General features: G+C 41.3%; 1 protein-coding gene across 5 annotated transcripts; it reads left to right on the forward strand.

Moving 5' to 3' along the window:
• Positions 1–507: 507 nt before the first annotated feature.
• On the forward strand, positions 508–14,462 carry osbpl2a (oxysterol binding protein-like 2a). Of its 5 annotated transcripts, none has more exons than XM_042097647.1 (15): positions 510–684; positions 2,473–2,567; positions 4,163–4,342; positions 4,665–4,776; positions 4,884–4,959; positions 5,188–5,322; positions 5,914–6,011; positions 6,235–6,417; positions 7,701–7,808; positions 7,903–7,992; positions 8,249–8,375; positions 10,080–10,199; positions 10,386–10,509; positions 11,097–11,187; positions 11,664–14,462. In XM_042097647.1, the coding sequence occupies exons 3-15, from the start codon at positions 4,306–4,308 to the stop codon at positions 11,764–11,766; spliced, it is 1,404 nt and encodes a 467-aa protein (XP_041953581.1). In that variant the 5' UTR covers positions 510–684; positions 2,473–2,567; positions 4,163–4,305; the 3' UTR covers positions 11,767–14,462. The 5 variants fall into 5 exon arrangements, with proteins under 5 accessions (XP_041953584.1, XP_041953581.1, XP_041953579.1 ...); XM_042097648.1 differs by lacking the exon at positions 510–684 and adding an exon at positions 1,647–2,118; XM_042097650.1 differs by lacking the exon at positions 2,473–2,567 and having other exon boundaries at positions 508–684; positions 10,086–10,199.
• Positions 14,463–15,897: the final 1,435 nt, after the last annotated feature.

The raw sequence follows: 15,897 nt of genomic DNA on the forward strand, positions 1-15,897 counted from the left end.
TTGAGCTAAGACAATCACAGCTATGTTGTCCACTTATGCCACCTTGCGACAAAATTGGCGTCCTGCTAATTTATGATGAACGAATTTAAACCCCATGCAAATTACAGAGACAAAAAAAGGCTTCTACCTTGACCACTGTAAAGGAAACACTACCATTACAGCATATGACGCATTCAAGTCATTGCCAGCATGACTACAGTTTGATTATATATCATATATATTGAATATATCAGTTCATGATAAATATACGGATTGAAGTAGTTTCTAGTTTAATGGACCATTACTCGGAGAGAATTAAGTGGACTTGATAGCAGCAGCTGTCAAAACGAACTCTGAAATATGACAACGCTTATAAATAACACCCATCCATACCCTTTTTAGCACATAGCTTTCATTTTATATCCCGCCTCCGGACATAATCCCCACCCCTTTATGGCGTTCAGTGGCTGCGAATATATATTCTAATAGGTGTTCGGTGTGTCTATCATTGCGCACAAGCCCATACGAAATGTTTGTTGTTGATGATCCTGGAATTCCTTGAGTAGCGATAGGCCAAATATCCATCAATGATTGGACCTCTACTACACACTTCCGTCCGCCCCTGTTTCTGACTTATGAGCTGCTGAATATTTTGCCTGTCCCATCAGAGAAATACAAACAGTTTTACATACTGGACCACAACAGGTAAAACAATAGCTAATTTTTTGAGAACAGCTTAAATGTCAGTCTCAATTTCGCGATGAGGCATTGTCGTTCTGTATTTGCTGTTTTTATTTAGCAAAAGTTATTTAGTTGACGTTAGTTGGTAAGTCCTATTTGCATCAGTGTTGTATCAGAGCTTTTGGTTATCTGGTTAGCTTGCGTTGGTGCTTCTGAACTGTGGTTTATGAAGCAAAGTCAAAGGTAGCAAGTGAGTTTCCACGAGAAGTGAAATGCATATGTGGTGACACCGTCATGTCATTAAGATAGTGTCGGCCACTATAGAAACGGGTGTTCTTAAATTAAATGAAACCCACCAAGTCTGCTAACTGGTTCTCATTTCGTTGGTTATGTGATGGATTAGACGCATGACGTTATGGTAGCAAGCTTGTTAGCTTTAGCTAAGATAGCCCCTTTTACCCTAGGCTAGGTTACGTACAGTAGCTGATACACTCAGCGAGCTGTAAGTGTAACTACATTATGGGGCATAAGGGGGCTTGCTTGTTCTGCTGTGTGCAAGCATTCAACGACTTCAGTGCCGTGCATTCGGTTGAGTTGGCTGACCTTTAGCGGCGATTGAAACGTGAATTATGCTTCTGGCCGTTTCTGCTGAGCCTCCCACCATTGGCTGAACTTGGCAGCACAGCTGTCTAGCTAATTTGATGTGCTTCCTCTCAGCTGATTTGCAGATATTTTGCAAGTTTGTTAGCTTTAGCGTTAGCCACATTGTGGGTAACATTCTGTTTGCTCATGTGCTGAGGCACAGGTTTGTCGTTCAGTCGCCAGTAACAAATTAAGCTAAATCAGAGAATAGAGAGCTAAGGGTACTGTGGAAGTGTTTTGACACGGTATATTTAATAGCAGAGCAGGGATCGGCATTCTGTTGAGCTTAGGGTGGGTTGGGTAGGGTAGGGTAGGGTACTATCAATTTCTCAGCTCCTTAACATGCTGATGACTTGAGACTGTCGGGTCTGTTCTAGTAGGCTACATTTTGTTTGCCATGTAGGCTTTGAACACTTACATTTGCATTGGTGCCAAAGTTAAACATATAATGGGAAACCTTTCTTAAATGTCACCATAAACTTGTTCAACTGGGGATATGATAGCCTACGCTTATTGTTATTGGCATTTTACAACACTTGAATAAAGTGTAATTATGATAGAAACACCGGTGTTTGAAAAGCTGTATTCTGCATTCATTGTCTTCGTTACCTTGACATTTTTTGTTCTGATATGGTTGTATGTTGTGTTGATGGCATTGCAAAATGAAAGAATGTTGTGTTTGTCTGTATTTGTGATGCATCATTGGGTGGATGGGTGGGTGTCAATCCACATGTTTCCAGAGGAAGTTGCCTTTTTTACAGAATATTTGAAATAGCCTACTTCATGACATTCACACCAGGCAGTGAAATTGTACATGTCGGTAACTTCTTTTACTGTGCTGATGTGTGATCTCCTTCAGTAACACCTCTGTAACAATCCATACTGATTTGCATGGTTGCTATGTGTAATTCAGAGATGGTGCAGCTGGATGTAGCAAGGGTCATTTAAGGTTGTTCAGTTTTTCTGGTGTTTAGAACCATGATGACATTGTTAGGTTAATTGCGCTCATCTGGTCATTTTGACTGGCACGTGTGTTGTGGGATTAATAAAATTAGCTAGCTCCTCTTAGAGTCAGTATACAGTCAGTGATTGGTTTGTTTGTTTGCAGTGTGCACACAGAAAAATATCTTAATCCTGGTATTAACCCTTTAAGTTTTCCTGGTTTCTCAGCAAGCCTCATCCTTGAACAAATCTCAGGCTCAGAGAAACTCAATATCTGGGATTCAACTTCTGGAATGTCAGTGAAATTTGGGCTCCACACCGAGGTAATAGACTGGACGTATTAGCAGAGACTTTCTAATGAGGAGACACAGCACTCCCCCATAGAAATGCATGGGGCTAGTTAATATGGCCGTTGTCTACACATATCCCTATGGACTTGCCTAAAAGGACTTTGGTATTAGTCTTGCCAAGATTTTATTTTATGCCTGTGTTTATAAATACGGTACAGAGCCATCGATGTATTTCAAAATGGTATGGATAGACCATGTTCGATACTACTGGTACATATGTTTTATAGACTATGGTTACATAGACTACATATGGATACACTAGATCAGGACACAAGTGTGACACAAACTGGAATGAGCCCTTGTGTCTTTAAAACAGATTGTGCCCCTCTTTTAATCCAATATTTATTTTCATCTGTACGGATTCCAGCAGGTGCTTTTCGTGGAGTATGTGCTGTGGAAGTTAGTGAAATCTTTTCTGAACAGAGAAGCGCTGCTCTGACTGCTGAGAGACCTTTTAAATCTTAAACGGGCATCTCATGTGTGGCCTTGCACATGTCACAGAATTTTTGTACAGCATAGAACTCAAGCCGTCACTTAGGGACTAAATTATTAATCTAAATGTGTTGCGAGGGTGCATGTTAGTGGATTGCACAGCAATTGCACACACAACTTTCCCCCACCTAAACGGTAGCGGATGAGTGGATTTTAGTTGTGTGAAACATGTAAAAGTCAGATAAAAAAAAAACTAAACTTAAAATTCTGGCAGAGAAGCATACCATAAAATAGAAAGATTCTGGCAGAGAAGCATAGTAACCATAACAACAACAAAGGGATGAAGCCACAGAGATGTTCTGCTTTCAGTCATTAGCCAACGTGTTTGCAAGCCCATATGATGATTACGGTGAGCACCGAAACCCTGCAAAATGCTGTGAGAAAGCACATGTCATGGTTGCTGCCCCTGTTGAGTGTGTATCCTGCGTATCCTTTTTCATTTGGTCTTCCTCCTATTCAAGGTCTTATCAGTCATCACATGCCAGCAATGACTGGTTTACTCTGGCACTGTAAGGCTATGGTTTGACCTGCCTGTGAAAGTCCACAGAAAAACATCATTATGCAATCGGAAGCCTCTGTTCTGGAATTGATTTTAATTTCAGCAATGATGTTGAAAGGCAAAGTAGTTCAGCACATTCAGGCCACAGGAAATTAGTATTACTCAAAGAGTTTTGAAAGACACAGTGGTAGCTGCCTTATTGCGTACCTTGCTGCCCTGCAGGTCTGTATGTATTGCTGTGGTCCACAAAGGATGCCAATTTGTATAGGGTGAAAGTCTGTGTACTATGCTGCTTTGTATAGGGTGCAGTAGGTTTGTTTAGGGTGTGTGTGTGTGTGTGTGTGTGTGTGTGTGTGTGTGTGTGTGTGTGTGTGTGTGTGTGTGTGTGTGTGTGTGTCTGTCTCTCTCTCTCTCTCTCTCTCTCTCTCTCTCTCTCTCTCTCTCTCTCTCTCTCTCTCTCTCTCTCTCTCTCTCTCTCTCCTCTCTCTCTCTCTCTCTGTCTCTCTCTCTGTGTTAGGTGCTGATTTGTGAAGGTGCACTCAGCTGCGTGACTTGTGCTCTGTGTTCCCTGTGTCAGGTTTCAGCCAGAGCCAGTGAGCGCCAGCTGGGGGAAGCCTGAGAGAGTGAACGAGCGAGCGAGCGAGAGAGCAGTCGTGGTCGTGTCCGTCCCTAGAAACAATGCCCTCTGAGTGACACTGGCAGCCCATCGAACCGCTCAGCATGAACAGCGAGGAGGAGTTCTATGACGCGGAGACAGGTGAGCATTTCTGTTGACGCTGAAGCATCCTGATTATTTCAATAACACACGTGTGTGGGGGGGCATGTATTATGTCATACAAGGGATGTCCGTTACGTCCCAAAATGCAATGCCTGTGTCTCCTAGTGTGCCAGTGCTAACCTCCAAGAAATGTATGCAACTTTTGCTAGCTCTCATGTTTGACATTTAGCTGAGAAAGTAACGCTTGAGCCTCTTGAGAATTTAGTTAAAGACTGTTTACTTGTACTTGTTTACTTGTTTGGACTAGATTGGCCATTCAGTTGCTTGTGTTTTTGCCTCTGTTTCCCTTCTTATCTCACAGGACTGGAATCAGACGACTCCTGTGAGGTCAGCTTTAAAGATGCGCTCGTGTACGAGGGCAAACAGACCTCCAATGGTAGCGCACATTCAGAGAATGGGGTATGGGAGAGGAGGTGGGTATCTCTGTCTGTCTTAGCGCAAACACCGGTGTTTTGTTGGTCATCGTCTCTGTGATCTGTGTAAGTCTGTGTAATGTGTCCTTGTGTAACTTGTTCCACAGGACGACTCTCCCAGCACCCATGTTTGCAAGGAATAATTTCAGTGTTTGGGGCTTCCTCAAGAAATGCATAGGCATGGTGAGGATGTTAAGAATTTCAATAACACACATACAGTAGGCTACCAGGAAATCATCACTGTGTCTGCTTTTCTGGTGCGTGCACTTGGAATAGTTTAAAACATTTTTATGTAGCACTGTGAAACCGAGAGGCTAAACCAGTATGTCTACAAATTGAGCATGTGAACTTGTTTTGTGGACCTTTTAAAGTGTGTGATGCTTAATTAACTCTGTCGTGAATCATCTCCAGGAGCTGTCAAAGATCACAATGCCCATCCTCTTTAATGAGCCACTGAGCTTTCTGCAACGCATCTCAGAGTACATGGAGCACACATACCTCATCCACAAGGCTTGCACTTTGTCAGACTCCATAGACCGCATGCAGGTGAGCCGCCAACATTCCCCCCGCAGGCACAAAATCAACTCTCATCTACTGTGTGAACCGGTTGAACAAGTTGTACTGTGGTATCATTTTTATATAGGTTTTTCATTTAATTAAATGTTTTAGTATAACCTGCATATATGCAGTGAAATCTGGTTACCATCCTTTGACGTTAAGATAACCCCAGTGTCATCTGAAACCCCCTCTGTAGGAATGTAAGGTATCTGATGGTGACCCCAAAGGGAATACCAACACAAACATGGCTTAGGTTGAAGGTTTCTTGTAAACATTCTCTGTTAAATACCAGCTGGTTAGATGATCAGTGGTAGGGTGGCATCTTGTGATTTTCCGTGGGTGTGTGTTAAGGGTATAAGAACTGGCTTCACCCAGAGATGTGTGTGATTGTTACTTGACATTTGTTGTGGGTAACAGTCTCCTGGTATTAAGAATAAAGCTGCAGTCTCACACCAGTTGTCTTGGAGTAATTTTGACCACAGTACTGTATACATTAAACCACATAGCCATGGTTACCCATGCTGTCTGCAGACATGTGCATGTTCAGTCATGATCTAATGATCATGTTTCTGGTTTTAGCTGGTAGCTGCCTTCGCGGTCTCAGCAGTGGCATCACAGTGGGACAGAACTGGAAAGCCCTTCAACCCCTTACTGGGGGAGACCTACGAGCTCGTAAGGTGAGCCTGGTTAATCTGCACACAGTAGCATCGGCATATACTTAGTCTACTCTCTACTCCATCATCCCTCCTCAACTATGTGTATGTTTGAGGATTTCTCTGTGCCTGTGGATCAGGATTATGATACAGGTCTGTGATGTTAGCAGCAGTGCGTGAAGTTGACCATGCTTTGAGTATAATTGAGTGTCCATTTCCATGCTTATTCCCTCTCACATGTCCACAGGGAGGATGAGGGGTACCGTCTGATTTCAGAGCAAGTCAGTCACCACCCCCCTATCAGTGCCTTCCACGCGCAGTCCCTCAACCAGGACTTTGAGTTCCACGGATCCATCTACCCCAAGCTCAAGTTCTGGGGAAAGAGCGTGGAGGCGGAGCCCAAAGGCACCATGACTTTAGAGTTGCACAAGTGAGTATGGGTGCCACTGACTCAGTGCTAAATAGTAAATAAACTGCATATATATTATTTATTTTAGGGCTGTCAAACGATTTAAAAAAAAGAATGAATTAATCTCATATTTTGAAATGAATTCATCTAGATTAATCACAATTAAAAAGTGTGTATATATATATATATATATATATATATATATATATATATATATATAGTGCTTTTCCCCTCATCCAAGCGTTCAAAGTGCTTTACAATTTCTTACCTCACATTCACCCATTCACACACACCAATGGCGGAGGGTGCCATGCAAGGCGCCAACCTGCCCATCAGGTGCACTTAGGGATTCAGTGTCTTGCTCAAGAACACCTCGACAGGGTCAGGAGGAGTCGGGCTCAAACTGGCAGCAGTATCCAGCAGTATTAAAACATTAAATGTGTGTTTTTTGTTAGATAGATAGATAGATAGATAGATAGATAGATACTTTATCCATCCCGAGGGAAATTTTAGATTTTTTTTTTTACTTCTGTCTTCTTTTTTTATTTTAGATAGATAGATTTTAGAATTACTATTAGGACCCACCTGCGAAGTGACTATGCTTTTAAGTTAAAGTCTCCAAAGTAGAACCTCTTATGTTTAGGCTTGTCCTCACACAGTAACCCTTAGTTTAGAATTCTCTGAAGAAGGGTTTGTCTTTCGGTTGCATCTTTTTGTCTGTCAAAATGTGTGTTTAAGGTTTCTATATTGGCATGGATTGAAAAGGCATATTTGAAAGATGTATCCTATATATAATGTGTGTTTTTTGTTAGATAGATAGATAGATAGATAGATAGATAGATAGATACTTTATCCATCCCGAGGGAAATTTTAGATTTTTTTTTTTACTTAAAAAACTTTTACTTTTTTTAATTTACTTTTTTATTTTAGATAGATAGATTTTAGAATTACTATTAGGACCCACCTGTGAAGTGACTATGCTTTTAAGTTAAAGTCTCCAAAGTAGAACCTCTTATGTTTAGGCTTGTCCTCACACAGTAACCCTTAGTTTAGAATTCTCTGAAGAAGGGTTTGTCTTTCGGTTGCATCTTTTTGTCTGTCAAAATGTGTGTTTAAGGTTTCTATATTGGCATGGATTGAAAAGGCATATTTGAAAGATGTATCCTATATATTCTCTGTTCTGTAGTTCTTGCTCTATGAACCATGCCATATGGAGTGAAAGATGCGTATGTTTAGTGTGTGGTTGAAAGGACACAGACGCGTGTATTCCCCATATCAACCGTACTTGACCTGCTGTGTTGCAGACACAGGGAGGTGTACACTTGGACAAACCCCTTCTGTTGTGTGCACAACGTCATTCTGGGTAAACTCTGGATCGAGCAATACGGCACGGTGGAGATTGTGAATCACAGGTAAGTCGAGTCAATAGACTTTTTCATTTGCATTTAATTTCATTCTTCGAAATGGAGGGCCTAAGAATGTGTTTCCTGCTGTCCTGTGATACAGCACTGGGGATAAATGTATTCTGAACTTCAAGCCATGTGGCATGTTTGGGAAGGAACTGCACAAACTGGAAGGGCACATCCAGGACAAGAGGTGAGCCTGTTTTCCAGAGCTGAGTGGAATATAATGTTTCAGTGTCTTGCCTCCTCTGGCAACATTACAGCATATTTGACTCCACAGAAATAAATAGATCATTCACAATTTGTTTGCCTATCTTCACTTGATCCAGTACTTTGTACTCTCCCTCTCCCTCTCTGTCTCTCTCTCTCTCTCTCTCTCTCTCTCTCTCTCTCTCTCTCTCTCTCTCTCTCTCTCTCTCTCTCTCTCTCTCTCTCTGGTGTGTATGCAGTAAGAAGAAGCGACGCATATTATATGGCAAGTGGACCGAGTGTTTGTACTGTGTGGAGCCCAAAGTGTATGAGGCCAACAAGAAAGCAGAGAAGAAATCAGGAGGAGATTCCAAGAAACACAAACAGGTAGAGCTGCACATGGAGTTTGATAAAAATGTAAATATAAAGTTATGATCTTGTGTAAGAGAATATAGTGCTATAGATGAACTGTAAACGACATGAGTCCCCATAACACATTACCCTTTTACTGTTGTTTTTATTTTGAAGTTATGCACATGCAGTGGTTGATCATAAAGGTAAAGTTGATGGCATAGCAGTAGTGGTGTTGCTGTAAATTCAGTAGTACTCTATGGTTAGCTTGTGATTTCTTACTTTATAATTTCTTAGCCTAGTGACTGGGTAAAATTAGCCCATTCTGCCTTTCAGAAAGTCAAAAAGTATGATCCTATAGTCCTAGTGTTTGGATAAAGCATTAACAGCATTCTGAATTAAGAAACCGAGTATCAGATCTGGCTTACAAGTATCTCAGTTGGCTGCTGGTCAGACGCTGTACAGATCATGACCTAAGCCCGGTTATGACCCTGCTCTTAATATGGTAGTCCACACATTCTGCCAGGATATAATCTTCATAAAGTGATCATCTTGGCTTGACTTGGCTTGAATATCCATGTGCATTTCAGGTCACAGTCTGCCCTTAATTGAATAATGCAATACAATTTCAAATAAGCCTGACAAAATTGAAGGTAGACATAACATAACTTACGAATGTTTTTTCCTTTGCACACTATTAAATGGTAGAAACAGAATCCACATAGGGCCCTGTCTGAACTGTTCGTGTAGTGTAGAATCCTCATAGGGCCCTGTCTGACCTGTTTGTGTAGTGTAGAATCCTCATAGGGCCCTGTCTGACCTGTTAGTGTAGTGTAGACCTGTTAATGTAGTGTAGAATCCAAATAGGGTCCTGGCTGACCTGTTAGCGTAGTGTAGATGCTCTGCACATGTGCTACAGTGTTATTTCAAATTGTCCCTAAAATGTACTAGACGGTAAGGTGCTGTAGGCAGTCATCTGTGATCTGTGCACATAAGCACTGTAGTGATGTTATGTTTATTATGGTTAGGAGCAGTGAGCGCTGTAGTGATCCACCATGTTTGTTGTGGTTAAGAGGAGAGTGAGCGCTGTAGTGATCCACCATGTTTGTTATGGTTAAGAGCAGAGTGAGTGCTGTAGTGATCCACCATGTTTGTTGTGGTTAAGAGCAGAGTGAGTGCTGTAGTGATCCACCATGTTTGTTGTGGTTAAGAGCAGAGTGAGCGCTGTAGTGATCCACCATGTTTGTTGTGGTTAAGAGCAGAGTGAGCGCTGTAGTGATCCACCATGTTTGTTGTGGTTAAGAGCAGAGTGAGCGCTGTAGTGATCCACCATGTTTGTTGTGGTTAAGAGCAGAGTGAGCGCTGTAGTGATCCACCATGTTTGTTGTGGTTAAGAGCAGAGTGAGCGCTGTAGTGATCCACCATGTTTGTTGTGGTTAAGAGCAGAGTGAGCGCTGTAGTGATCCACCATGTTTGTTGTGGTTAAGAGCAGAGTGAGCGCTGTAGTGATCCACCATGTTTATTATGGTTAGGAGCAGAGTGAGCGCTGCAGTGATCCACCATGTTTATTATGGTTAGGAGCAGAGTGAGCGCTGCAGTGATCCACCATGTTTATTATGGTTAGGAGCAGAGTGAGCGCTGCAGTGATCTGCCATGTTTGTTGTGGCTAGGAGCACAGTGAGTGCTGTAGTATGTGTGTTGTGGCTAGGAGTCGTGATGTGCCATGTTTGTTGTGGTTAGGAGCAGAGTGCAGCAGGCGACGATGCTGATGAAATGCCCGAGGTGCAGGAGACAGTCACCATGATTCCAGGAAGTACCCTGCTTTGGAGGATAACACCACGACCTGCACACTCAGCTCAGGTATGGTCACACACACACACACACACACACACACACACAAATGATTATTCTGGCTTTCCAAATATATCTAATGAAATGTATAACTTGCACCCATGCACAAGCAATCCATAACATGACCAGTTTTCTCTGCAGAAACTCACTCAGGCCAGCTGGCTCTCTGTCTCAGTCTCTCAGTTTCTTTTTCAGATGTACAACTTCACCAACTTCACCATGTCTCTGAATGAGCTGGAACCTGGCATGGAAAAGGTGCTGGCACCTACTGACTGTCGTCTTCGCCCCGACATCCGAGCCATGGAGAATGGAGACATTGGTAAGAGAAACATGTCTGTTTATCTGCACCAGGTCCTGGGCCACTTTGGAAGACTGAACCCAGGAAAGGACCAGAGCACGCAAATCATTTTAACAGGCTTTGATGGTGCTAGTGACCAACCTCAAACTAACCCTGTCCTTTCCTGTCCTGTCATGTCATGTCCCAGGACCTGCTGCTGATTCTGTGGTCCTGCTCCGTGAGCAACAATTGGCTAGAGCACAAGTGTTACCAATTTCATGTCTGTTTATCTGTTCATCGTATCGTATGAGTTATCTGGTACTCTATGTAGTACAATAATAATGAAATAATAATAATAATATGCAATACAATGACTAAAGCTCTCATGACTGCTCAGCTCACACGGAGTGTTGTAACACCTTGACAATAACCTTAATAGCCATTTATGCCATTATGTACAGTATGTTGAACGCAGAGAATGTCTTGTGTTAGAGTATCTCTTCAGCCTGTTACCATCTTATCTTGGCTGTATGATGGTGTCCTCAAATATTTGTAGATGTCCTGCGATTGTTAGCAGTAGCATTTTAGCACTTTGTATTCATATAGTGTTGATGTTCTATGTGTTTAAGACGTGGCAAGTACAGAGAAGGACAGACTCGAGGAGAAACAGAGGGCATCACGAAGGGAGCGAGCGAAAGATGAAGAGGATTGGTCTAACAGGTCAGTCTTGACCGCTAACAACAACAATAACGTGTTCAATTTATATAGCGCTTTTGTAGACACTCAAAGCGCTTCACAGTGAAGAGGGAACCTCACTAGCCACCACCATTAACAGGTCATTCTTGACCGCTAACACACACTGAACGCATGAACCTACACTGAACCACTCCAACAACAGTTTGGAACAAACCAAAGAAAAAGGCCTCAAGCACAGTTACTTACTTTAACAATTGTCCCTCATTGTTACATTTATACTGTATGTTTTTATTTATTTATTTATTTTTTTGATGCAATTTCTATCTTAAGGTGTGCGTAATGTTTCCCGAGTAGACATCCTTTGAGCTCTTCTCCAAAGATCAATCAATCATATGTTTCCTTTTAATATAATTAGTGGTTTGATTTAAACAGTGGGTAAAACTCTTCACATTAGTGGTCTCATACAGTAACTGCCCTTGTGTCTATGTTTACCTGCTCAGGTGGTTTCACCAGGGCACCAACCCCCATACTGGTGCCCAGGACTGGATCTACGTTGGTGGTTACTTCGACAGGAAGTTCACCGACTGCCCGAACATCTACTGATAGGCTGAGGGAGGGAGAGAAAGGGAGAGGATGGTTTTGTTTGAGCCTCTCTGCCTCACTCTCTGTCTCTCTCTTGCCTTCTGGACTCATATCATATCCCCTCTGCTCTATCCTCTCCTTACACTATCTACATAGTTTTTTAAATAATCCAATAGAATGTGAGATTTGAAATTAACGGTTTACTGAACTGACAGAACCTCTCATCTCTTTCAAGTGACTCTTAAACTGGAACCTGGAAAGTCTGTATTTTTGTTTGTTAAAAGTTTTTTTTTTATTCAGTTTGTTTAGATTTATTTTATTTTTTATTTTCTTGTCTGCAGTTTTATACAACGGGGATTTATTTGCCATTTGTGATTGTTTATGATGAACATGCTTCAACCCCCCCCAACACTTTGCTCTTGTAGCATTTGCTTCAGTCAGGTGCTTGTTTTATTGGATACAGGTTGTGTCACTTGATTAAGAGTGGAACAGGACGAAATCCTCTAAAATACTGTGACGTTTTGGTCTTCTAAACACTTTCGAACCAGGATTTAGTCACCGAGAATAAAACAAACTATGATATGTGAAGCTATTTAAACTTTCAAACAAATGCTAATATTTGTATCATGTGTATGGTATGTAATACCATTTTTTTTCCACTAACCTGACCTCTGTGATGGTAGGCTTTCAGAATAATGGCAATGCAGTTGGCAAAATGCGGTTGGCTCACAAGAAGTTTGTGGAAATCGGTTAAAACGTTTAACTTTTGGTTAAGTGATATTTGCCTGAGAAATTCCACCCAAGAGTCAAGCCAAGATGGAACGGTGTCTCACCATGAACGCGATTAGCCCTAGCATGGCCTATCAGAGGGGTTGCTGTACTTTTTCAACTCAAAGTAATGAGAGTGACAGTAGGACAGTCTCAGGCCAAAATCAAACCTAATCTCAGTGACACTGAGAGGGTTGACCTCTGCCAACATTTTAAACATGCATGCACATCCTAGTCACATGCATGAACTGTGTTCCAGAGTTTTTTCTTTTGATTTTACGACTAGAACTCAGAAATATGAAGGCTGCTTCTAATAATGTTTACTTCCTCAGTAAAGTTGGGTTTATAAATTATTAAGATGAATGAATTAACATTAATATTTGAAGACCTTACACCAGTGTGTGTTTTTGTGGTTGCCAAAGCAGTTATCTCCTAGAATCTAAAGCCATAGAACTTAAGAACGTTTTGGAGTGGAGGGTAAATATATTTTCTCCCTCTTCTGGGGCATAGAGAGTAGGTGAGTAGGGGCCTTGGCATGCTTTTTGACTGTGTGGATACTGAATGTGAAGATACTTTCAACACAAACACACACAAACATGCGCATGGTACCTGACACTTTTCCTTTCTTTTTTATTTTTTTTATTCAGCACAAGGTTAAAATAGAGAGCGAGAGAGTTGAGCTTCTAACTTGGATGTGTGTGTGTGTGTGTGTGTGTGTGTGTGTGTGTGTAACCTCTGGGTTTCCTTCCTAAGTTATTGCTAAGAAATGACCTCAGTGACACTGCTTTCAAGGCACCACAATTCTCAACTGTCTTCTTTCTCAACAACAAACATCAAGAATCTCAGATACTGTGCTTTCAAGGTCAGAGAAAGAAAATCTATGCAAACATCTTACAGAATGTCGTGTCTGTTTGAGCTGTCTTGTCTACAGTACATTTGTAGAAGGTAGATCTAGTCTGAAAGAATGTGTCTGTTCGCGTACAGTCCTTTTAGTTGGCCTTATGCAAGTGCAGGGTCTTTAACTTTGTCGGCTGGTTGCACTGTGCCACAGCTTCTGTGTGCGCTTTGTATGGGGCTAAAATTAGGGCTGGTGTATGACTTAAAGAGCGGCACAGGGCAGGGGGCATTCCTGACTTACATTGCGCTGAAGGTTTCTCCCCCTCCCCTCCCCACCACCCTCAGTCAACATAACCTACTGAAATAACGCTACAGTTATAGATTGTAAATCAAAGTATTGCACAGTAGCTTCATCTGTATTATGACCCCCCCCCCCCCCCCCCCCCCATACTGTCCATGTAGTGTAGAAAGGATAATGTGAATTCATATATGATCTATACATAACACCATATATGGCATATCCAGAGTAGAAGGGGTGGGGTTCAAGAAGTCATTGACGGGGCCATGGCCACTGAAATGGCTTATCTCTTTAGTGTCATCTATTTTAGAAAATCACTAGCTCCCCAAATAAGTGACACACTATGAATGTCACACCCATACCACCCCCTCCAACACACATCAAACTATGTTGTCTCATTTTTTTGTGTGTGTGTGTATATAGTGATGTCATTTAGCCACACAACGTATACAAAGTGCAGCTACCTGAATTGTGCAGAAACCAGATGAGCATTTAAACACCCAGGTCGATTCGGCCATTAAACATTATTCAGATGTTTAAAGTGCTGATACGTCTGCACAGTGATGCTAAGTGCATTACGCCTCAGTCATATAGATGTTGTAAACCACTTACTCATGCTTTATATAATTGCACTCAATGTTCTCTGTGACTTATTTTGTCTCCTCAAAACCACAATTGTACAGATTTATGTGAATAGTCTACAAACGGGAGTAGAAACACTTTATTGTCTCATGTAATGTAACTGGTCATTTGTAAACTAGCAATATTAAAATAAATAAGATGCCACCATAAAAAAATAACATTTTAATTTTAATGGTCTGGTTTTCTTTTCAGGATATTTTTTAATGTGTAGTATAGTTTCATGCTGCAGTCTCAGATCTTTACGTTATGTTGAACAATGCTGTGACAAGCAGTTCAGTGACAGAACATCAGATGGATTACAGGAATACATTTTATTATTATCTTGGAGATCTGTGGGGATTTCTGTCAACTACAAAACAACCCATATCAGATGTATATTAGAATAACAAACTCAGATCTACAGGGTGTGTCTGGGGCAATTCCACGGAAAATTGACTTTTTGTCACATCCATAACGCCAGTGAAATGCCTTGGCATTTGTATGATGTGAATGATAACATTCATTTTTTGTGCATTTTTTCTCATGTACATTCTTCAGCCAAAAATAGCAAATGCTCAAATTTCATGTAATCATTCACATCATACCATACCATCACATTTTATTGGCGTTATGGATGTTACAAAAAATTTAATTTTCCATGGAATTGCCCTCTGTCATTAGCTCCACTACTTTATGCTTGGGCATTATGGGCAATATAAATAGGCCACAGGTTAGGTGTCTGTGTTGGGCAACAATAGAGACCCATATTGGAGAGAAAGTAACGGAAACCATCTATGGGCCACTTTGGTTGACCATGAGTTCAACCAGGGATTGAGGGAGACTGGACAGGGGGTCCAGCCTGTAGTTGCTGCACTGTAGCAAGTGCCATCCTGACACTTGGAACGAGAGTAGACCTGTCCTCTATGCTATATACTGAACTCACTGCAATGTGTATTGTACAACAATACAATTTACTAAATCATGTGCATATATATATATATATATATATGTGTGTGTGTGTGTGTGTGTATGTGTGTATATGTATTATATATATATATACACAGTATATACACGTAACTAACCTAAAAACAGCAAGCAAATAAAAACAGTGTTAAATTCATATTGTTTCTTCATATAACTACTCAGTGATAGTTGTATATGCAAGTAACTTTTCCCCATCTTTTTTTTAGACTGAGAGATTTACAGTTACAGTGTAAAAAAATAAAAAAGACAACCAGATGAAAGGAAACAAGAGGTTGCAATAGAAAACTGTAAGAATGAAACAGTTCTTCAGTGGCTGAGATAAAATGAAGAGGCACCTTCAGCAAACTTGTAGACATGTTTCTTTTCTGGAAAAAACATGTTGATGAGGAGGAAAAGAAGAGCCACAGTGGCCGTGTTGACAAAACCTTTGTGGCACACAGAGCAATCAGAAACTTTATGATTCCAGCCAGCTGTCTGCTGCCTCTACACACCATCACTGATGTGGTCCTGTATGCTCCCTGGAACTGTGCCACTGCTGGTGACGAATACGGCATTGCAACCAGCAAAATAAAACCTCAACACACACTTTTTTGCTGCAAAGAAGGCTGTACAATTCCTAATGAAATGCATCAGCCTGTGAAACT

The sequence above is a fragment of the Alosa sapidissima genome, chromosome 7 (genome assembly GCF_018492685.1).
Source record: "Alosa sapidissima isolate fAloSap1 chromosome 7, fAloSap1.pri, whole genome shotgun sequence".
NCBI lineage: Eukaryota > Metazoa > Chordata > Actinopteri > Clupeiformes > Clupeidae > Alosa > Alosa sapidissima.